Source organism: Ascidiella aspersa, chromosome 8 (genome assembly GCF_963924565.1).
Source record: "Ascidiella aspersa chromosome 8, kaAscAspe10.2, whole genome shotgun sequence".
Lineage (NCBI taxonomy): Eukaryota > Metazoa > Chordata > Ascidiacea > Phlebobranchia > Ascidiidae > Ascidiella > Ascidiella aspersa.
This window is the reverse complement of record NC_139454.1, coordinates 22528589-22551771: the sequence shown is the minus strand read 5'-3', so window position 1 is coordinate 22551771 and position 23183 is coordinate 22528589. Positions and strand designations below refer to the sequence as shown.

The following is a 23183-nucleotide window of genomic DNA, read 5'->3' as shown; positions in this document are numbered from 1 at the left end:
CACTCCCATATTCAGTTTTTTAAGGTTTGGCTTTTTCGACCGCCGAGAATTTTATGTTAAGTCAATGACTTGACTTAAGTGCACTTAAGTCACTGTTTTTAAATGACTTGACTTGACTTAAGTCTTTTGGACAAAAAGACTTGACTTGACTTAAGTCATTTGGACAAATGACTGGGTTAAATTAAATTGTTTCAATTAAGCAATTAATTATAAAATTGCGTTATTTATCCCAATCTTTGCACATAAAATAATTTTTTTGTTATATGCTGATTTTGTGTTATTTTGACTTGAGTTGCTCATAATAATCGGAGGAGTTAGCCGGTTTTCATAATTTGAAGTTTTATTTTTTTGACAAGGGCTGGACTTGAAGTTGACTTGCTCTAAATATGACTTGACTTGGGCAACCGATGACTTGGACTGGGACTTGACTTGTTATTTATTCAAAAAGACTTGACTTGTACTTAAGTTATTTTACGAATGACTAGATTGGAACTTAAGTCATTACAAAATGACTAGTTTAGAACACTGGAAATATATCTCGCCTTTTAAAGGTTTTAGCGCTTAACATATCTAGACTATTAAAAAAAACCTTCTCGTAAAACTAATACACCTGTTTATCTATGATGCCGTCACCAACCGACCTAATATTTTTATTGCATACTTCTCTGTAAAACCTCTGTAAAATTGGAAATTTAGAAAAGATTTGGTAAATTTTTTTTCCCGTTTTTTTATTATTATTATGCAACAGCATTAGATGCTATTTAAGGCCTTAAAATGAATTTTAGGACATAATACCTCAAGTGTTGTAACGATCAAAGTTACAACATTGGTAACATTGGACGTATCATTTTAAAGTCCATACAGAAGCAGACTTGGACAACTAAATTTATTTTAGCTTTTTAAAATTAAATTGGAATTAAAATTAGAGCATTTTAGTTTTCCAAATTAGATTAGAATTAAATCGTTTGGAGTTTTCTCAAATTAGATTAAAAAATTAGAATTACCGAATTCCTAAAAATCAAATTTCAACTAGAATTTGAACTAGAATCACATTTAATTGTTTACAACCAATTTAGTTTAATCGCAATTTATTTTTATAGGCACGTGGGTGGTAAATATGTATGTGCGTATTTCTATGCCTTTTTAAACATTTTAGACTTCAAAAATTACATACAAGTCGTTCCAACCCACAAAATTTAATCGGAATTGTGTGTTTAACCTGAGAAACTAAAAATGTCGTTGGACAAAGAAGCTTTTTTGTAAAATCCAAATTAGATTAGAATTAGAATTAGAGCAAACTAGCAATTCACAAATTAGATTAGAATTAGAATTAGAGCAAACTAGCAATTCACAAATTAGATTAGAAGTAGAATTAGCCGCATTTTGCTCTAATTCAATGAATTAGAAAACTAGAATTATCTAGTTGTCCAAGTCTGTACAGAAGGTAGCATATTATTTTAACATTATTGAATCAATTTATTTTAGCATCCCTTTTGTGTGGGCTTTAATGTTTATTCGACACCTAACTACAACCTTCAGCCATTATCCCCCGAACTAAACAGCATTTATATTTTAACAGTAATACGAGTAATAGAAACACTCATATTAGTTTCTTTATTCCATAATAGACCCCCAGAAAGAAATGGATGCCGCCAGTAAAAGTGCAAGAAAACCTTCGTAAGTAAAACAAGTTTTCGGTGCACTTTATATCAGGGACGGGCAACTTCTCCAGTCGGCGGCCGGATATGGTAAAATTGGGTACTTGGCGCGCCGTATTCCTGGATCGATACATTAATCGTATACAAGGGATAAATTGTATTTTCTTGTATTCTTCCGAATTGAGTGAAAATTTGGGCATTCAATCCTTATAAGTTTGCGACACTCCTTGTCAACTTTACGTTTCTTGAGCACAATCCATGGCGAAATAGTTATTGTAAATTGATAAAAAATTTGAAATAACCACTATTTTTGGACAATAACCACTATTTTTGGACGTAGCAAGCAAGTAGTGGGGGATTGCGGCAGACTGTGGCCGCGAGTAACATTATCATGTAAGACCGGAAACTGTCTGCGGGCCGCTCAAAATCTCGTCGCGGGCCGTATGTTAACCCCCTGCTATATATGCTAGGACCTGTCATGTAGCCTAATAAGTAATGTCAAATCAAAAACTCTAGTAAATCGACATAATCTTGATTTCGATACGCACTTATATCATTATCAATGACTTATATATTTAGATAAACGTCGATTTACTCAACCTATTTGGTTTTGATAATTATTATTACAGCCATTTCTAATTGCTAGAAAATAATTTATTTTTGCTCTTGTTTGATTTGTGTGTTTTTTGTGTTCAACAGCTCCACAATCGACTTGGAACCTCCAGTTCTGGTTGACTTGGATTATTTGGACCGTCCAACTGGTGCCAGTGTAAGCTACTTTCATATTCTTTTTTATCACCAGAACCCTCAATATTTAGGTACACTATGCACGGATCTGCAGTGTTGCTTAATAATAAACGTCAAACATTAACTAATAAATAGGGCCAGTTTTATTTTAACCTAAAAAAAATTATTTTTATCAAATTTTTTAACCTAACGAAATTGCTTGTTTGTAGAGGCCACAGTTCTTCCTTGAATTGATGCCAGTTACCCAAACATAATATTACGTCGATTTTACAACCAAGTATAATATTTTGTCGCAAAGTCAAAGTGTTTTATGGATTATAAAAAGTGCGTCGTGTTTTCTAGCGTTAGATTTAGCTTGCTTAGGCATTTTTGTATTACAGAATTTCAGTAGGCTATTCCTAAAATCCAAAATGTTGATCTTCGAAAAGACCTCGTTTATAAAGATAAAGTGTTTTATAAGAACTATTTAAATACGTATAACAATCAATAAAAAAAATGCACAATTTTCGATAAACGTTACTGCCAAGTGGCCATTGTGACATTTTTCCTGCTTTTATGGGTTAATATGGTTCAATTGTGTCGCAGTTCCTGATTAACAATGCTTCCACGACGAGTTTTTACAAAAATTACTCTTAAAGAAACACAAAAACTTTGTCAAAAGCCATAATTTGACAAATTTTGACTTTATTAAAACATTTTAACTTTATTGTAAATTTTATCTTTATTTTGACCTTTAAACTTCTTGGAAACAGACCCCTAGGTGCTGAAACAACTCTTTATTCCTTGATTCGTGGACAGACGAGGTCCTTAACTTTATTGGCTTTTGCGGGCCCTACTAATAAAATAATACAAGCGCGTTTCGAATCTTCTTTATCAAGATGACGTCGACTTATTAGGCCCATTTGACTTTGATATTCATTATTAATAACCCTAAATGTTTAACTGACGCTGTATTGCTTCTTTAAATCCAAGCCCTGGTTATGAAATTTTGGGCGAAAAAGCCTAACTTTGAGTTGGATCATTATTTTCCCAAAAATGTTTTGTTTTAGTTTTTGCCGCGTCAGCCTATCCTTCTTTAATATTTTTTTTTAAATTAGCGTTTTAATAAAATTCAGTTTATTACCCTGCACACAGGGTGACCACAAAGTCTATGATCGTTTTGAATCGATTTATTTATTGAAAAGTCTGAGTATTGTCTTTGACTTTGTATATGTCCAGCAAGTTATGCGTGTAAAACTGACTTAAAAAACAATCTGAAAATGTTTTTTTAATGCGTTGATCACATTTATACTTATACTAAAAATGTCGAGGGATCAAATTTCAATTTCAGGTATTTAAAACCTACAAAGTCTTTAAAATAGTTTTTCATAAAACTTTGCGGCAACTATTTGCGCACTTCCATTATTTTTCACTGTTTTTTTAAGGTTAATAAATAAGCAACAGCCTTCTCGTAGTCTATGACTGAAAACTTTTACATGTAACGTAGGTTGCACAATATTGGAGCAACTCGTTGTCACGAGTTGGTGCAAAATACCATACGCTGGGACTATAAAAAAGTGCCGATTTCCGTGTTGCGCCGCACTTGGTAATTTTTGTTTAAAAGCGGTGGTTTATTGCGTTTCTCGAATTTCCGAACTAAATCAACTGAACATCCTTGTCAGCTATAATTGCCTGTTTGGTTACACCGTGGGAATGTTGTTCTATAGCTGGCTTGTGTGTGTGTGTGTGTGTGTGTGTGTGTGTGTGTGCGCGTGTGTGCGCGTGCGTGTGTGCGCGTGTGTGCGCGTGCGTGTGTGTGGAGGTTCGACTGTGCTCAGTAAACCGAAATGTGAAGCAAGGCCGAATTTGTGGATGTTTTCTCTTTTGAGACTACACGAATCGCAAAAATGGGAATTAATACACGGCGGTTATTAAAAATCAGTAAGTTTTCTTTGTAGCTTTGTTTTCTTGTTTATACAACCCTTTCTTGTTTGGGTACACTATGCACGGATCTGTAATGTAGCTTGATAATAAATTGCAAAGCCAAAAAGGTCGAGTAGATCGACATCATCTTGATTAAGACGTTTCGATATGAACTTGTATCATCTTCAGTTAATGTGACTGAGAAGCATTTCAAGCATCACTTATAAGAGATGGGACGCATTTTATCATGGAGTTCGACCACCGTATCATTTTAGTACGTGTATTTCGTTGTCGCACTCTATGAGTCTACCATGCAGCATGCACGCCTTGTACACGCCTTGTACACGCGTTTCTCGCGTTGGTATTTCGCTAGCGTCCCAAGGCCCAGTAATTATTGGTTTACGTTGGAATGGTGATTGCATTCTGCGCCCTATACAACAGTGCGTGTTATTCGTTCTTTCATTCCACTTTACTTCTACGTCTATGAGCAATAAACCTTCTGCTTCGGCAGTACATATACCTTCTACGAATACAGCACAACCCACCAACCCTGAGGTACCTGAGCCCTAAAAAAAAAAAATTGTTATTAGTCTGAGTTTCGAAAGTTGGGACATTATTTAACCTTTGTTTGTTTGTTATTTAAGTAAAGGAGAACACACGAATACCTGAAGATAATGATATATATTAACTGTGATAAAACTGTGTACAGATATTAATTAAAGCTTGTAGCCCAAAATCTTCACTTTTTTCTATTTAGATTAAAGTAAAGGAGGACACACAACGTTCAATGACATGTATTTTTTCAAATTTTTGCCTACCTCTGTATTACACCACTACAACTCAGAGTTTGAGGCCTAATCAGTTTCCAAATTTGGTATTGTACATGCGCACGTTAAACCCGTTAGTTTCACGTATAGTTTTACACGACTCCGGAACCCGACTCAGCAGCCCTGTTTTAGGAACAAGAAATGCAGCAGTTTGGGTGTGTTTTTTAGTCCATCAAGTTGACGGCCGTGCCCTCTCACACCTCTGCGCCGACTTTGTCCACTACAAATGCGGTATCTGGAAAGGACGAGGTCGTGCAACACGCAACTGAACTTGTCATGAACTACGCCAAACAGCTCGAACGGCAGAGAAGCGAAAGCAAGACTACAGCGGTGTTAACAGGTAAAGGGTTGCCCCAAAGTCTTTAAATTAATTTACCTATTAAAGAGTCTTTAAAGCTCTATGTTTTTCAAAAGTCTTTGGATTTATTTTATGTCCAGCCTGAGTTATGTATGTTTGAAAGCTGCTTTTGAAATGCTGTTTTGTTTTCGAATTATATTCAAAAATCGTCGAGCGATTTACGTCTTTGAAAAGCCACAATTTTGAAAATTGTTTTCACAAAATTTTGTAAATGAATTTGTTTTCATAAAATTCTATGGCGATCTGTAACAATACAAAGCCCGGACCTCATTTTGTAATGAAATGATGATAACTGGTGAAAAACGTTTTACTTTTACTTGTCGACTGATTTGATTGACACTTTACTTTAGAACAGGGGCCCCAACTTTTTTTTTAAGGTGCCAAATAGCTGTAAAGACTGGAAATCATCGAAATTTGTATTGAATATTATTAAATTGAAAAAAAAAACAATAAAACCACTTCACCCAAACAAATATCGTGTGAATTTTACACAATTATCGTTTTGTTATAAAAAATTCCTCGAAATTTAGTTTATGAATTCGATTTACATCACAGCCCCATCTTTCCCGCCTGACGTAGTTTGGTGGCATCTGCATTAAAACTGTTACGAGAGCGTACTGTCATTGTTTACTTTTTTTAAACGAAATAGTTTACCTTTAAAGATGGGACGTGTATCCATATTTATGCAAAAAAGTACGCTTTTGACTTTATTTTTGTTATTTAACGACCAAACTAAAAAAATACCATTTCAGGTGAAACAAAATTGAAAATCGTCACACAACCAAAAATCGTGGAAATAAAGGTAATTTTTTTTTTGCAACTAATGTATTTAAACACAGATAACTGTTCAGTCTGTAAATAATATCACTGTTTAATTGTAACTATGTACTACCTCAGTGCTTCCTAAACTTTTTTAGTTTTGTTTACCCCTAGCATCTATCTCCAGATTTCATTCACCCTTGTCTCATGATATGATAAAACTATCTCGTCTTTATATATAAGAGCACAAAATGATTTAGGTTGTTTCGATTTTTGTTAAGATCAACTCAAGCTAAATTTTACCATTGTAAATTTATAATTTTTCGAGTCCAGAGATATAAAGCTACAAAAACCACATTCACCAAATTTTTGTGCTTATACACTTAGTGCAAAGCAACTTCACTATTACAATAAGCAAAAAAAACATCCATTTCTGACGGTTCACCCTTATCCACCCCTTTTGGCTGGTTCGCCCCTGCAAAAATATTATTCACCCTGGGTTGAACCATTAACCTGTTTAAGAAACACTGTACTACATCGTCACTGCTGGCAAACTGTATGACAAGTCTTACTTTTGTATTTATTTATACCGAATTTAATTTGCTCTCTCCAGACGCTCTAAAATACCGTAAAACGACCAACAACTTGCGCCCGAGAAGTTTACAATTAATATAACTTAAAAAATCAAAAATCATTACAACACTGCACTTAACTCCTGCCATATTTCTGGCTACCACGCGCCACACAATTGCGGCTCGCAGCACTACGCATACTCGTATAGGTTTCCCAGTTCTGTTGGTCTACGGCAGGGTTCCATAAATACTATTAGGCGCGACCCAAAACTAAAAGTCCCAAGGTTTCGCGACCCAAACATTTTGCGAGGTGTTTTTAATAGCAACCTTTTATTGAAACCATAGTAAAATTGCTTCTCTGTTTATAAACATAAATCTGTGGCATGCGTTTGTTTCTTAAAAAGAGAAAATGCTCCAATAGCATATGTAACGTGAATAAGACTAAGCTTAAAAAGAGGCAAAAAAAGAATGCTAATCGTTCGATAGGTTCGATTGTGTAATCATTCTATGACTTGCGGTCAAAGGTCACTGAGCAGACTTGGACAACTAGATTTATTTTAGCTTTTTAAAATTAGATTAGAATTAAAATTAGAGCATTTTAGTTTTTCCAAAATAGATTAGAATTAGATCGTTATAAGTTTTTTTCAAATTAGATTAGAATTAGACTTACCGAATTCCTAAAAAATCAAATTTGAACTAGAATTTGAACTAGAATCACATTTAGTTTTTACAACCAATTTAATTTAATCTCAATTTATTCTTATAAGAACGTGAATGGTAAATATGTGTGTGCTAATTTGTATGCATTTTTATGCGTTTTAGCCTGTAAAAATTACATACAAGTCGTTCCAACCAGAAAATTCTAATTGAAATTCTGTGTTTGAACTGAGAGACTAAAAATACCGTTGGACAAAGTAGCATTTTTGGTAAAATCCGAATTAGATTAGAACTAGAATTACAGCAAACAAGCAATTCACAAATTAGATTAGAAGTAGAATTAAAGCACACAGGCATAAATTAGATTAGAATTAGAATTAGCCGCATTTTGCTCTAAATCATTGAATTCGAAAACTAGAATTATCTAGTTGTCCAAGTCTGTCACTGAGCACAAGGTGCCTTGACATTGTAGCAGTCCTTACGGCAGTTGATGTTACTAACCTGTCGCGGTAGAAGCTCTTATTGTTAGTTAGGCTCTCTTGTATATGATTTTGTGTACTAATGCAAAAAATAAAATTGTATCGTAATAAATCCGCTTATTTTTGTCATCTATATCCAGTGCGATCCCAACGAGGACTGGTGCGCAGTTTGCAACAACGGTGGCAACCTCCTGTGCTGCGACACCTGCCCCAAGGTCTACCACCTTCACTGCCACGTACCCGAGCTGTCGGTTGAACCAGAGTAAGACATAGGGATAAGAGGTAGACCGAAATATATCGGTTCACTGATGATAGTGCTGGCTGATATTACGCTTCTGCCGATATAGCGGTAAATTTTGCCCTATATTTCGGCCGATATTTTACTACCGAAATATTATATAGTTTTTTCCTAATAAACAAACAAATTTCCAGTTTTTGAGCAAAATAAGTTTTGTTGAGGGTTATGTATGCAAAATAATAGCTCAATAAATATAATTAGTTAACATGAATTGTTATTTGGATTTCATTTTTACATATTTCAAAAGTGTCATCTATCGCTATCAGTCCAAAAACGTTACATCGGTTGATCTCTAATAGGGATAACCGATGTTATACGATTGAAGCCGACCTGTTGCCAAGGGGTATTATCGATACTCGTCCAATTCTATTGTGGTAATCGTGCCGATAGGATAGCAAAAAGATTGCGGACTTTAACCTCGTTTTGCCATCTAAAGTAGAGTTTAATGGTTAAAAGTAAATTGCTGAGAAAATCTGATTTGCAGTTAAGGATAAACGGCCTTTAAATGTTGAAGCTATAAAACGTTGCCTTTATAATTCGAGCATAGTAATACCGTATTTTCGACCCAAATATCAGGTATCGGAAGAATTGATCAGTGGTGTAAACAAGTTATTTTAAATTGGCTGAAGTTCCCCTCGATTTTCAAAAATGACGCAGTCCAAATCAAAGTCAATGTTATAGCAAAAGAAATTAGTAGAGTTATTAGTAATTGACTTCAAAAATGAATATTATTCGGTGGACACGTTCTATCCCGAGTAATGTTTGGCACAGAAAACATCCCAAACAGAACTAATGGCAAATTATAATTTATTACATTTAATATTTGTCTCAAAAAAACAATTTTACTGAAAAAAAATAAACTAAAGCTGCTTAATATAGGTCAAGTCATTTATCGAAATAACTTCAGTCAAGTTATAGTAATTTTTCCACGGAGACTCCAAGTCTTGTCCACTAAAGACTTAAGTCATGTCCACTTAGTTAAGTTAAGTCCCATAAAAACTAACAGTGACTTAAGTTGACTTATTGACTTGGTCCTTGCAACTCTGGTACTAACTGTATTTACAATTGACCCACCCCCGAAAAAAACATATATGTATATATATAAGTGCATATCACCACATTATTAAAACAGTATCTTTACTTGGGCCTCGCTTACTAGGGGCTCGTGGAAATGTTCGCTGTGCCGAGATCCCAACACGGCCGTACAAGAGACGGGTGACAAGACGAACAAGCATTTGCTTCAAGGCAGAGAACTGGCGGTAAGACCTCCGTGTTTTGCATCATAGCAACCTAATACTGCATCGCGTGTATGGTCTGATTTTATACAAATATTTATAGGTTTATCAACATTATTTCCTTTAAGAAATGTTATTCTACCTAAAGCAGGGGTGTCCAACACTCGGCACGGCTGAAAACAAACGTTTGCAAAGAAACACTTTTGGTCATGAACGGTTTGCTTGATTGATTAAATAAAGAAATGTTTTTCATGTACAATCAAACGTTTTGATTATTTGGAAAAAAACGCTTTTAATAATAAAAAAAATTAGTTACGAAACTTTGGCACGAGAAGAAGTTTTAAGATAAAATGTGGCACGCCGGCAAGTTTTAGTTGGACACCCCTGACCTAAAGGCTTGTTGCAGTGAGCATTAATATTTCAAGGATGATGGTTACTAATTAATTGGATAAAGCTGAAACACCGGAAGCTATCGCAGACCCACCGTATCTGTTGACCAATGATGTACGCAAGGCAGGCTAGAAAAACAACTGGCCTGGATTGAGGTTCGAACTTACGACCTTCGGCCATACCGGGACAGCCGCTCTACCAACTGAGCTACACAGGCTCAGAGGGGAGCGAGTCGAGTAACAACCATGACGCCACGGCTTGCTATATTCCTAGTCTGCGATAACTCCGGTGTCTTATTAAAAGTAGGTTGTAATCGTTGGTCGAAAAGCGACTTCTGAAGGCCTAAATTAGAGTAGATGCACAGTGCCCACGTATTTGTGTGTATCCTGCAACAGTAAAGCCAGTGTACACATTTGAGACACAAAACTTGTACTTGTTTTTCCCTTTTCGATGTTTTTCCACCTTTGCCCAGATCTATTGCCAAATTCTAACCTAGCTGATTCTGCAGGAGCGCAAAAAGCAATTTTTTTGAGCAATGGCTATATGTGTTGCGCATATTATAGAATATAGAGGGAACGCTACTTTACAATGAAGAAAAGTTCAACTCTTAAAGAGAACCCATAATATATCACTGTCCTAAAATTACCGGTCGGCTTGAAACTTTTGTTTTTCGCAGCTCTGTGAACAAATCCTGCTGCAACTTTTCTGCCACCAGAAGAGCGTCTACTTTCGCGAGCCGGTCAACCGTGCCGTGGTGAGTATTATCATATCGCGGTAAGACGCTCATTCGCGTAACTACCAAGAAAAACAGGGGTCAATTTATTAAATAAATAAATGGTTTACGAAATGCGGAAAAGGGGCGCTTAGCAAGTTTAGGGACTTTCTTTTTATTTAAACCAATTTTTGTAAAATTGGGTTAATTCGTTTAATTTGGGGCGTAAAACATAAGCTTGCCATATGCTTTATTTTTAGTTGAAATCACACACGGACAAGCTTACCAATTTTAATAGTCTAACGTTTTATCTTTATTAATTACTGGACTTGTACTTGCTTTAATAATGACTTGACTGGGACTTGACCTGAGCAAGTGATGACTTGGATTGGGACTAGACTTGTTATAAGACTTGACTTGAAATCAAGTTATTTTATTGGATATTCATTTCGAAATTAATTTACAACACTGATAACCACCAAAGAATAAGATCTTAAGTCGTCTGAATAATAGTTAAACCTGTCGAAATAAGTCCTAAATTCATCGTAATAAAGCCCAAATGAAAAAATAACGCCTGAAAGTGTAGGGATAGGGTATGGGACGATCGGGGGACACTTGTCTGTCATCGGCCGCTTTGGTATCGACGTTTGGTTGCCCTAGTTTGAACTGCGGCACCAGATTTGTTTACCCCTTTTGGGGGTAAGGGACGGTCAAACGGTAGGGTTGGAAATTGGCTTAGGGTTAAAATGATTAGGGTTGTTGGGGGTAGGGTTCGGGGTTAGGTAAAATGGTATGTAGGCATTATTCTGACCATTTAGGTCTTATTCCAATTTAGACGTTTTACAACTATAAGGCATTATTCCTGCTTTGTGTTATTCCGAACTGTGTTTTATCCCGTCTGTGATGTGGTTCTTATTTCGGTCTTCTGCCTGGAGTCTGTTTGATTGTCTTAGATTCGCCCGAAAGAAGTTGGATAGATGACGTGATTTGGAGTGTTTTGTTTCAATTTGTCATAAAATGCCATTTTTCAGTTACTTTTCCACCTTCTAAACAATTTTCTTGATGTATGTTTCGATTTTTATGTTTGCCATATAAAATTAGGCTAAAAATCCAGTTAGTGTTACAACATTTACAGAAACAGATAATAATACTGAAATCACTGAAATCTTTGATTTAATTTGCTATGATGGCAATAGTTTTTACTTAAGTTTGGTCCGCATTTTTAAAACTACTTACCGTGGACCAAAATGTTTGGGAGTTTAGTTAGAGCAGCGGTTCTCAACCAGTGGGCCATGGCTCACTGGTGGGCCATAAGAACATTTGAGGTGGGCCACAGACCAATTTAAAAAAGCTAGATTTAGTTTCATTTGTGTCACTATATTTAATTTTACAGGAATAATGGCTTGGGGAGCAATTAAAAAGCAATGTAAATTTATTGTTGAACCGCACGTATCTTAGTAATGCACGGTTGAATAAATAATCTGTTTTGAAATATGTTCTGCTGTGTTTTGTTCTAAATCTATTTTACAGTTTTTTTTTCTTTCATAAATTTATTGGGCCACAGAATTATTTTGCAACGTAAATGGGCCACGAAAGAAAAAAAGGTTGAGAACCACTGAGTTAGACCTACGGTGTGAATGCCCATTTAGAAGTAGATGTTAAAAATAAATAAAGCATTATTCGAAACGTTTAAAATGTTACCTAGCCAAAAAATGTCTATTGTTAAACTTGCAGAACCCCGATTACTACAAGCACATCAGAAAGCCGATGGACTTGGGCAAGATCAAACGTCGACTTGCAAACGCCGATGGCGAGTCGCCTTACACATCAGAAAAGGGAATGTTCAGGGATGTGCAAAGGATGATCATCAACTGCTACGTATTTAACAACGTGAGGTTTTACCCTGTATGCATTAGAATCAGACGAGCTTACTTATTTGGCATTTCTTATGTTATTACAATGGGTACGGTGATATTTATCGTGATTTGTATAATTTATTTTCGGAGTGACCTTCAACATTTTGGTGGCATCAAAATCAGTAAATCACATTTAAATCAGGGAGTCGAACCGTTTGACTTTTCCGGTTCAGGTTCGGTTCGGGTTCAAGGATTTTTTTCGGAATACGGTTCAGTTCCGGTTTCGGTTCGGAGCAATTTAAAAGTTCCGGTTCAGCTCCGGTTCGAATACAATATAAGTTGCGTTAAATCTAAACATGTAGGTCAACAAATGTAGATAATAATCTTTGAATAGTAAGTTATTCAATCAAAGTTACGTGACGCATTAAAAAAACAGCAACTCATTATTAAAATATCTAAAATAAAAAAAATCAACGTTTTTAATCAGTATTCAAATTTGTTCATAAAATTTTAAACATGGCATAACTCGAGTCTTTAAAATACAAGTTGTGACGTCATGTTGGAGTGAACCGCTTTTGTTTACAGGTTCGGTTAAGGTTCAGGTACTTTCAAATTATTCGGTTCAGTTCCGGTTCGGCTCCTTGAAATCGTTAAAAACCGGTTCAGGTTCGGTTACGGTTCGGAAAAAATTGACCCAAAACCGGTTCATAAAGTTCCGGTTCGGTTCCGGTTCGACTCCCTGATTTTAATTGGCAACTATGGGTGCAGGAGCTTTAAAAAGTCATATGCTGTCTGCTAAACATAAAGGCCTTTCAAAAGTGACGCCAATCTACTTTAATGTAGCAGAGGAACCCTCAACATCCGATTATGACGTCATTTTGATATCAGATCGAATCACGATACATTTTCGAAAATATCGGTATCGGTATACAAGTACCGATACTACTACTTGGCATCCGGTATCGACTCTGTTCCGATATTACCAGACATATCTCATTGTTGTGTTGTTTTATCATTAATTGGTTAAGGTTTATATTTGTTTTCTGAAATTCGGGGCTTTTTATGGTAATATTAGTAGTGTAAATCTAACTCAAAAAAAACACCGCTTAAAGTCATTATTTCTACTTGTAGGCTTGTTTCAAAAATGAAAAGAAAAGTACTAACATTTTAAAATTGCTCTTTATCCCCAATTGTAATGCTGTACCCTAGCTTGGTCTAATAACTGTCGTAGTCAAATTACGTCTTATTATCAAAAAACTTTTATGAGTGTATTAAATTGCCAAACCTTTACGTTTTTTCACCTCCAAGTTTACTGTTTATATCTCCTGCTACATTTGGTTAATTACGATGAGATTTTGTAAATTTTGTAAGGATTTAATTCATTTTTCCAATGGCAAATTTAAAGTTCCGTGCCCCCAAGGGGACCATGGACCCCAGTTTATGAACCCCCGAGGTATAGGTTAATTACTTGACGAAAGTGCTTTTAGTCACTCAACAAAAGTACATATATTTTTAGTTGTCCTCACTAGTGGTGCGACTGGTGCATGTACCACAGGTTATTCAAGTAAATACTTCGCAGACCCACTCGGATTACTCGAAGAAGGCGAGCGCTCTACAAGGATACTTCTTCGAACGTGTCCTGCTCAAGTTCCCAGATGCCAAGGAATACCTAGCGAAGCTTATGGCAAAGCAGAAAGCCGTTCTTGAAGGCAAGTGACAGACACTTAGTTTGTTCTTTCTGAAACTTTTGTGTCACCTTGATTGTAGAACGTCTTTAAATTTGTATATATTATTAAAATTCGCCATATATTATTTCCGCTTCGGTCCTTCAAAACATCTTAAAAAACACTACTTAAAAATATTATTAATTGCTTATAATTTTCGAATACAAACAATTATATAATACAAAAATAAAAAATAATAAATACAAAAAAGTAAAATTTTTATCGCTGGCTACATCACAAGTCCAATAAACTTTTTCAAAGGCGTCAACGACTAGGTTAAAAATTTAAGTTAAAAATATACCTCATAACTATTTTTTATGAACAAAAATGCGTCTTTTAGTCCAAGGTCTGAATTTGAACCTCACCGCAGGCTAGATGTTTTTTTCTTACCTGGACGTGCTTGCTTAAAAATCCTGATTAGGCTGACTGATCTCGGTAGGCCTTTTCAGATGGTTTGTATTATTTCCAAAAAATTACGTTGAAATATTCTCTGAAATTTTCCAAGCGTTTCGTCAAAGCCTCATAACACTACATGCATAATGTTATTGTCGAAGGTTCCCTACCCCTATTTTTGTACGGACTGCTTACTCAATGGTTATCAACATCTTTCATCCCGTGTACCCCTTTGACCGCTATAGAAATTTAAATTCTTTTTTTCGAAAAACAGCACCTGTAAATATGGCAATACGAATAGACTATAGCAGACCTGGGCAACATACGGCCCGCGGGTTTTTTTTTGTCTTTCTCGTAGGTTCCACGCTACTTTTTGGCAACTGATAAAAAACGACAACAAACCATTACTTCTGATATTATAACATTATACTGTTTTTATTTTTTGTATAAAAGCGCTTTCAATATTAGAAAAAAAAATAGCTGCTAAACTTTGGCACGGAAGAAGTTATAAGATAAAAATTGGCACGTCGGCATGTTTGAGTTGGACACCCCTGATGCAAACCAACGCTTTTGAATCTACAGTGAACAAGTTGGCCCGTTCGGGTAAACAGGGTTTTAAGGACTTAAGTCAATTAATTTGCACTTAAGTCAATTAATTTGCACTTAAGTCAATTAATTTGCACTTAAGTCAATTAATTTGCACTTAAGTCAATTAATTTGCACTTAAGTTAAGGATTTTAACTGTCTTGACTTGACTAAGGTCATCTGGACAAATGACTTGAGTTCGACTTACGTCATTTTACGCGTTTTATTAAAAAAAACATTTTTAATGACTTGATTTTTTATAAATGTCTTTACTTGATTTCGAAAATTATTTCGTTTGAGATAGCAATGACGTCATAAGGTATTTCTATAGTCCAGGGGTGGGCAATTATTTTTAGCCGCGGGCCGCATGAGAAACTTAAAATGTTGTCGCGGGCCGGGTCAAAAATAGGATCTGATAAAACAAATAAGCTAACGAATTTGTAATAAAGTTTCAGTTGTGCGAAAATGTGCAATTTAAGTCGAATTTAAAGAAGGCCACAAGACGTGACGCGTAGCGCGAACAAATTGCGACTATGTTTGTTTGAAAATGCAAACTTTAATTTAGATTTAGAGGGGGGCGTAAAGCATTGAGCACAGACAAAAAAATGTACATTGCTTAGTATATTGGCGCGTTGACCCGAAAGCTAAGACTAAAATAACGTAAAAATTTATACAAAAAAAAATGCACGTTTTTTCTTCTTTTTTGGCTTTAAGTTACCGATGTGTTACTTGCGGTACAAAGACGATATAAATCGGGAAAAACACACAGCGTGGCATTGACTTGATGAGGTTGGAAAATGTGAATCGGTATATTTCAGAGTTTGGAAAACGGGTTTTTCGTATATTTTTTTAAAGACGGAATACTTTCGACGCGCAAAAATATATAAATATTAGGTTAAGTTTGTTAAACTTTCGTTGGAGAGAGTGCCACAGTGCATAGGAGGCTATTTGTCTGTAAAGTTGCCAAAAAGTAGCGTGGAACGCGCGTGTTTGTCAATTTTTATCTTATAACTTCTTCCGTGCCAAAGTTTAGCAGCTATTTTTTTTTCTAATATTGAAAGCGCTTTTATACAAAAAATAAAAACAGTATAATGTTATAATATCAGAAGTAATGGTTTGTTGTCGTAATTGCTGGGATTGTTTTGTATTGTGACTAAACAATGACAATTTGCTGTATAACAAATTTAGCTTTTTTGACAATTGGCTGTTTTTCATGTTGGATACCCCTGGTTTACATGCACTTTTGCTGAGATTTAAAATCGATTCGCTTTAGATGTACTCAACCTGAACGTGGATGCTGACGAAAGGGCTGACCTGTTCGACCAAGATGAGTCCAGTGGCGATTATCAAGATTATCTTTGGCGACCAGGATCCGACGACGAACAAGATATTGAAGTATGCTTGCGCTTTCAAACTAAATTTTTATAATGTCGTCTGAATATTTTTTGGTTTAGTCAACAATTTTTTTGATATGCTAGTTAAAATTGTGATATCTCCGGTGAGTTTAAAAGGATAATTATTCTGCAATTTAAATCGATTTTTTTAGGTAACAAATGTTTTAGGCCAGTTCTTCCCAACCAGTGAGCGCGAAGCATTTCTAAATGTTACAGTTTTCTATTGGATCGGGAAATTATTGCGTAATTATTAGGTAACATCTATGCAACGTAACAATTAGATATATTTTGTCGTATTAACTATTTCAGTACGTTCGCCAGTAGTAAAGATTAATTTGTTCTTTTTAATGTGTTTTTAATTCGCTTGGTCATATCTCATTGTGGGCCGCACAATAAAACTTGCAATAAAAGTGGGTCGCAAACTGAGAAAGTTTAGGGGGAAGCACTGTTTTGGGCTACGTTCTTTAATCATTTTTGACATCCGTATTTGTAATTCTAAATGTGGAAATCAGGTGGTACTGATTAACGACAAGTGTATTTTTCTGCTTTGACCTGATAAAGCACGGCTCTGCGCAAGTTTTAATGCAATTTGTCGGTGAACAGTGTCAGTATGATTTCCAGTTCATTCACTGGAAAAATATAAAGCATTTTAGAAGATGAAAAGGTGTGTGCACTGTCCTAGACAAATAAGTTTGTATAAAGTTTTCCTATAGATATTTAGATTTGATCTCATTTGTGTTACAGTGTAGTGACGGGCCTTAACCATTGACCGCACGAACTCTCGTTAGCAACCTTCGATGTTGATCGAATAACGAGTATTTACCTTTACCACTTAATAAACGCAGCGCTGGATCGCTGGATCGCTTACTATCGCCAAATTACCCACATTGGATAAGAAAGGATCGTAACTGATGGCTTATTACAACGGGATGCGCGTCCGTACTAAGACCTGGTATCGTGGTCTGCTCTTTTCTGATATGTACTTCAGAAGGGCTAGATCAGAGTTGTTGTACACTCATGTGTGTGTTACTTTCACTTACTGAACGTGCTTCTGTAGATCCTCTTTATTTGGAAGTTGTTTGTTCTTACATTATTCAGCAGGCAATGGCGTCAGCTGTCATGGTTGTTTCTCGACTCGCCCCTTAGAGCCTGTGTAGCTCAGTTGGCAGAGCGACGGTCCCGGCTTGACCGGAGGTCGTGAGTTCGAACCCCACTGCAGGCTAGTTGTTTTTCTAGCTTGCTTTGCTTGCATCATTGATCGACAGACTCGATGAGCCTGCGATGGCTTTCGGTGTGCTAATTATACGTAAACCGTAGTCGTTGGTCAAAAAGCAGCTTCAGAAGGGCCAGATCTCAGTTATTAAACACACTGTGTGTGCAACTGTGCATGTTTCATTGAATAAATGATATGGAACTGTAGATCCCTTCAACATGAAGTTGCTTGTACTAACAGCTTGAGCAAGCATTGGCGTATGGTTGTTTCTCGACTCGCTCCTCTCTGAGCCTGCATAGCTCAGTTGGTAGAGCGACGGTCCCGGCTTGACCGGAGGTCGTGAGTTCGAACCCCACTGCAGGCTAGTTGTTTTTCTAGCCTGCTTTGCTTGCATCATTGATCGACAGATTCGGTTTGTCTTGCGAAGGCTTCCAGTGTTCTTTCCTGATCATATTTGCTTTTACAGCAGATTCCATGCGAAATCCCCGAGGGAAATCCCCGAAAGCCCAAGCGCAAAACGTCGCGAATGTCGATTTCAACGAAGAGATGAGAAACGGAGAGAAGGGAACGAATATTTGCTCTTTCGCTGCTTCATTTAAACAACGAAGAATGGATAGATCATGGTTGGGTTCCGAGGCCTTTTTGCAACCTTGGCCTCAATAATACATCGAAAACGTTGCCCATTTTTTGGTTTTTTTCAATATGTAGGCGCTTGAACGATTAAATAGGCAAGATGGTACCAAAATTTTAATGAAGGAAGGTAGTCAATGCTCCCTGGTTACGACAATACAGCAAGGCCAAGTGAATATCCTACCTAACGTCAAGACGATTGCTCGCCTTAATACCTTTTGTATACAAGTGTTAAAATGTTAGATTGCCATAGGCGTGTAGATCTAATTTGTTTGTTTTTTGTAGACCTCGATGGGTATTAACCTTATTCAAACGCGTTTGACAGAATACGACATGGCCTTTCTGCAGTAGTTTGACTGGAAACCTTTAACGCTCTGCGCCAGTATTTCTCACCTTTTTTGAGCGACAGAACTTTTCATTAATTAAAATAAGTTTGACAACACAACACAACAACAATCAAATCCGTTTTCGTTTTTCTTGAAGCGACATATAGGCCTGTTTGGATGAACACACAATTGGCATTTGAACTGTATAGTACAGGGGTTCTTAAACTTTTTTCACCGCGGATCCCTAAAATTTTCATCTCGCGTGGACCACTTTGGGCAAAAAAATTAAAAAAATAACGTCATAAATTGACGCCACAGTACAAATAGACTTCATAAATTTGCTGATTTTGGCCTAAAAATGTGAAAGTGAAATGGAGTCTAAATACAGTCGGTGCAAACCCGTTTTATTTTTCATTAGATTGTTTTCTTTAATAAAGTAATTACTTCTCAAATATGCACTAATATTTCAATTAGACCTTCATGGACCCCCTAAAAGTAGTTCACGGACCCCAGTTTAAGAACCCCTGGTATAGTACAACAGGCAAACGCAATTACAGTCCTATCATTAGACTACTCAGCAATAAATGAAGCCAAACATCTCGATGGAACATTCAAACTGAGGGCAGTGAATAATTACTTCCGTGAAACGAAAACTACCAACGCCCATTGTGTTCAATCAATGATATTCGACAGATGTTCTATGAAATATTGGTCAATTAATAAATTTCTTCGAAAAGATTTTTCACGGAATACCAGATGAAAATGACTTCTCTACGCGACCCACAGATTGAAACTACTATCCTAAAACATCCTTTTATAGCAGGGGTCACCGAACTACGGTCCCTGGGCCAATCCAAACCCTAGCTTAATTCCCCCTGGCCCGCGGCATATTACTTGATAATAAAATTAGATTTTTAATATTTTAATATAAAGGAACTGTTTGTCGGTTGCAAGTTCAAGCTAAGTTTTGATGAATATTTACACTAAATGACAAATTTATTAAGCTTACTATAAAATGCCTTGTTTATAAAGGTCACTTGCTAAAATAAAGGTTTGCTTCGTTTAAGAAAATTCGATTCCAAAATGTTCAAAGCAAAATTTTAAATCCGCCTGGTGATCCCCAATGCTTCGGTCCATCTGCCCCTTTATAAAAAAATCATTTTTAGCCCCTGTTTTAAATTACAAAAAAGGAAATCTATCGCAGCACATTCAAGAAATCCGGCAAAACTTACACGATACACTTCAGCACAGCAATGCATCTGTAAGTTAATTGTTAAACCCTATATTTTAAGATAACCCAAAAGGATATTTTTTTGTTGATAAGACAACGAATTTTAGAGTAGGGGTTCTTTAACTTTATTTAAGCAAACCCCCCACCCCTTCCCCCCAAAAAAAATGTTTGTTAAGAGATAAGGCAATAAAGTTAGTAGACCTAAAAAAATAAAATTGATAGCGTATGGCAAGCACTACTAGCAATAAGAACTAAATGCGGCCGTTGAAAACTTTTTTCGCATTTCTTACACAGACCGTTACTTAATACGGACACTATTCAGATTAATAAATATAGGCCTTTCTGTATGAAATAGTTACTTGTGCTGCACTGTGGAGACCTAATCTATCGCGCACTGCTTTTCACTTCTCGCAATAATCTAAACAATGAAGCGTTATTCTTTTTTACTTGCCACGAAGCAAGGTGACACCAAGAAGTGTGCGTTGCTTTTGGTGACATCCCTCTTAAACTACCTGCTGGAAATCTTTTCAATCGTGTTAGACCTTTTGTGTCTTGTTTTTATTGACATGTCGTTTTTTATCACTGCTGTCACTTTTTTCTCTGTCGCAAATGTCTGATTCTGATGTGCCGTCTTTGCCTTTTTATGTGCGTTTGGCGATATTTTGTAATGTTGTTTTTTCGTCGCTTTTGTTGTTCATGATGCTGCCAAATATTTCGCGCCTGTACCAGAGTTTTAATCGTATATTTTGAACCAATTCATAGTTGAACAATGGTTAGGACTGCCAGTTTTCTTTTACTACACGTATAATGTAAAATATTTTTATTCGAAATAATTAAATCATTTTTTATTCTCATAATAATAAATGCAGTATTTTGGAATACGAATGCCGAGTTTTTGCGCTTTAAAGTATATCGCATTTCGAAGCTGCTGCGCCATTTGCTAAACACTTTTTTTTTTTTTTTTTTGCTAAACACTTAAGTTTAACAAACTTTAGTCTTTTTTGCTAAACGGTCCTTTTTTTGATAGATCAGTGCATGTTGACCGCTGGTGTGATAGTTGTACCGCGGTATAACCGAAAGACGACGTTTTACTGTGCTGCAAAATCCCAAGCGTTTGTTCTAAGTCTTCTATTATGCTTTACATATTCAGCTTTTTGGAACTCGTATGTTTAAGCAATAAATCCCGATCAAGTCTGGCTCTGACCAAATGTGCGATTTCGTTTAGTCAGGCTTCGACTCTACAGCCTTGTATTTACTCATTTACATAACTAAAATAAGGTGGATATTCAGTAATAAATGAAAATCAGGCGAAAAAAGTATTCACTGGCATAAACTGGTAACAGATTATACGCATAACTTTTCATGTGCCCAAAGAAAAATCTGGTTTTAGTTTTATAAAACCATTTATTTTAACAAAGTTTATGCTACAAAAGCTAAATGACATACTAAAATCCTAGCGCCAAAAAAATAAATCTTGTGCGCAAATATACAACGAAAATACGGCACAAAAATACATTCAAGGGTAAGACGCCAACAGCCCTGCAGAATTTAGCAAACATCAATTGGATGCACTTCGTTTTTATTTTAAAAATTCTCTTTACAGTTTAAAAAAATTATTAAAAAGTGAAATGATGATATATCGCAATGAGGTTTGTTTTATGTTAATCAGTATTTCAAAAAGTTTTTATTGACACTAAAATTTATTGTTTCAGACAAAATTTCTAAATTAACCGTTTAGATGTGCTTCGTGCAACTAATGGTGCCCATATAGAAGTGTATTAAATAAAGTAATGATATTTTTAATTAAATGTTGATTAAATGTTTAGAAGTGTATTTAATGTATCAATAAAAACTTTATGAAACACTGATTAACATAAAACAAACCTCATTGCGATATCTCATCATTTCACTTTTTAATAATGTTTTAAATTGTAAAGAGACTTTATTACTTTATGTACACCCTGTATGTCTCAAAAGCATGGAGTCCAATCGGGCTTTTATAAACCAGTTGTGGCCATTTTTTCCGAACCTTTACCGCTTTTGTAAGATTTTAAGGAGCTGAAGCGAATGTTTTCAAGAACCCCAACCGAACCTGACCCAATCCAGAAAGCGGTTCACTCCCGCATGACGTCACAACTTAAATTTTACGGAGTCAACTTATAGCACTTTTAAAATTTAATAAAAAAAATGAATATTCACCAGATAAATCGTTGATATTTTATTTGTCGGGTATTAAATAATGTACTGCTTGTTTTATAATACGTCACGAAACTTAGATTAAATACGAGTTTTTATTCAATAATTATATGTTCTACATTTCTTGACCCACATTTTTAGGTACGCGACTAATATTGCATCTGAACAGGAACTTTATAAACCTGTTTTGAAAATATATTTAGTTGAACCGTAAATTTTATTCAGTGAATTTATCCGGATTCCCCAAAAGTCCTTCAACCTGTCCCGGAAAAGTCAAACGGTTCGACTCCCTGCTCAAAAATATTTCATGATGTATTGGAAAGTTGTTTAAGATTCACGCAATGCGTGAAAAAATGCTTGCACTATATTATGTAAAATAGAAAAAAATTAAACGTACGAGATTGGCACACAACATCCTAAAAAGCGCAAATAAAATCAGATGCAGCCACATTAAACTTTTTAAAGAGCGAGCTTTGGATTTAGCCACCTCTAGGCTATACCATAGGTACTTCCGTGCAAACTATTTAAGCGCTAAAAGGATTATAGCAACCTGCATATAAGGTTTCAGTCACACTTGGTCAACTAGATTTATTTCAGTTTTAAAATTATATTTAATTTCAAATGACATCATGGTAGTTTTCCAAATTAGTTTAGAATTAGCTTACGCAATTTCAAAGAGAAAATAAACTGTCATTTAAAACATAATTAGACTATATTTATTTAATTCTTAATCAAAATAGGTTAATCCGCATTTTATTGTTTTTTATAAATCTAAATGGCAAATATTCCTGTATTAACATTTTTACTTTTTACCATCGCCTATGGTTTTCAGAATGCAGAAATTCGCCGACAAGTCGTTGCGGCCAAGGAGTATTAAATTAAATTATTTGTTCCTACCAACAGACTAAAATGCCGACAAAATAGCAGTTTTTGGAAAAATTCAAACTAAATTAGAGAACTACAAATAAAGCACACAGGTCATTCACAAATTAAAATTTCGTCGTAATGCTTTAAATTGGACAACAAGAATTATCTAGTGGT

At 35.6% G+C, this 23183-nt stretch overlaps 1 protein-coding gene across 1 annotated transcript in view; it reads left to right on the top strand.

Moving 5' to 3' along the window:
- Positions 1 to 19130, top strand: part of LOC146136906 (transcription intermediary factor 1-alpha-like) — a 31110-nt gene extending 11980 nt beyond the window's left edge. The window contains exons 14-24 of the mRNA XM_083396280.1: positions 1629 to 1677; positions 2358 to 2427; positions 5303 to 5474; positions 6245 to 6294; positions 8100 to 8221; positions 9417 to 9516; positions 10559 to 10636; positions 12329 to 12562; positions 13967 to 14159; positions 16426 to 16547; positions 18226 to 19130. Of these exons, the coding sequence (XP_083252406.1) occupies positions 1629 to 1677; positions 2358 to 2427; positions 5303 to 5474; positions 6245 to 6294; positions 8100 to 8221; positions 9417 to 9516; positions 10559 to 10636; positions 12329 to 12562; positions 13967 to 14159; positions 16426 to 16547; positions 18226 to 18309 (1274 nt within the window). The 3' untranslated portion in view covers positions 18310 to 19130. The remainder of the gene's footprint in view (positions 1 to 1628; positions 1678 to 2357; positions 2428 to 5302; positions 5475 to 6244; positions 6295 to 8099; positions 8222 to 9416; positions 9517 to 10558; positions 10637 to 12328; positions 12563 to 13966; positions 14160 to 16425; positions 16548 to 18225) is intronic.
- Positions 19131 to 23183: the final 4053 nt, after the last annotated feature.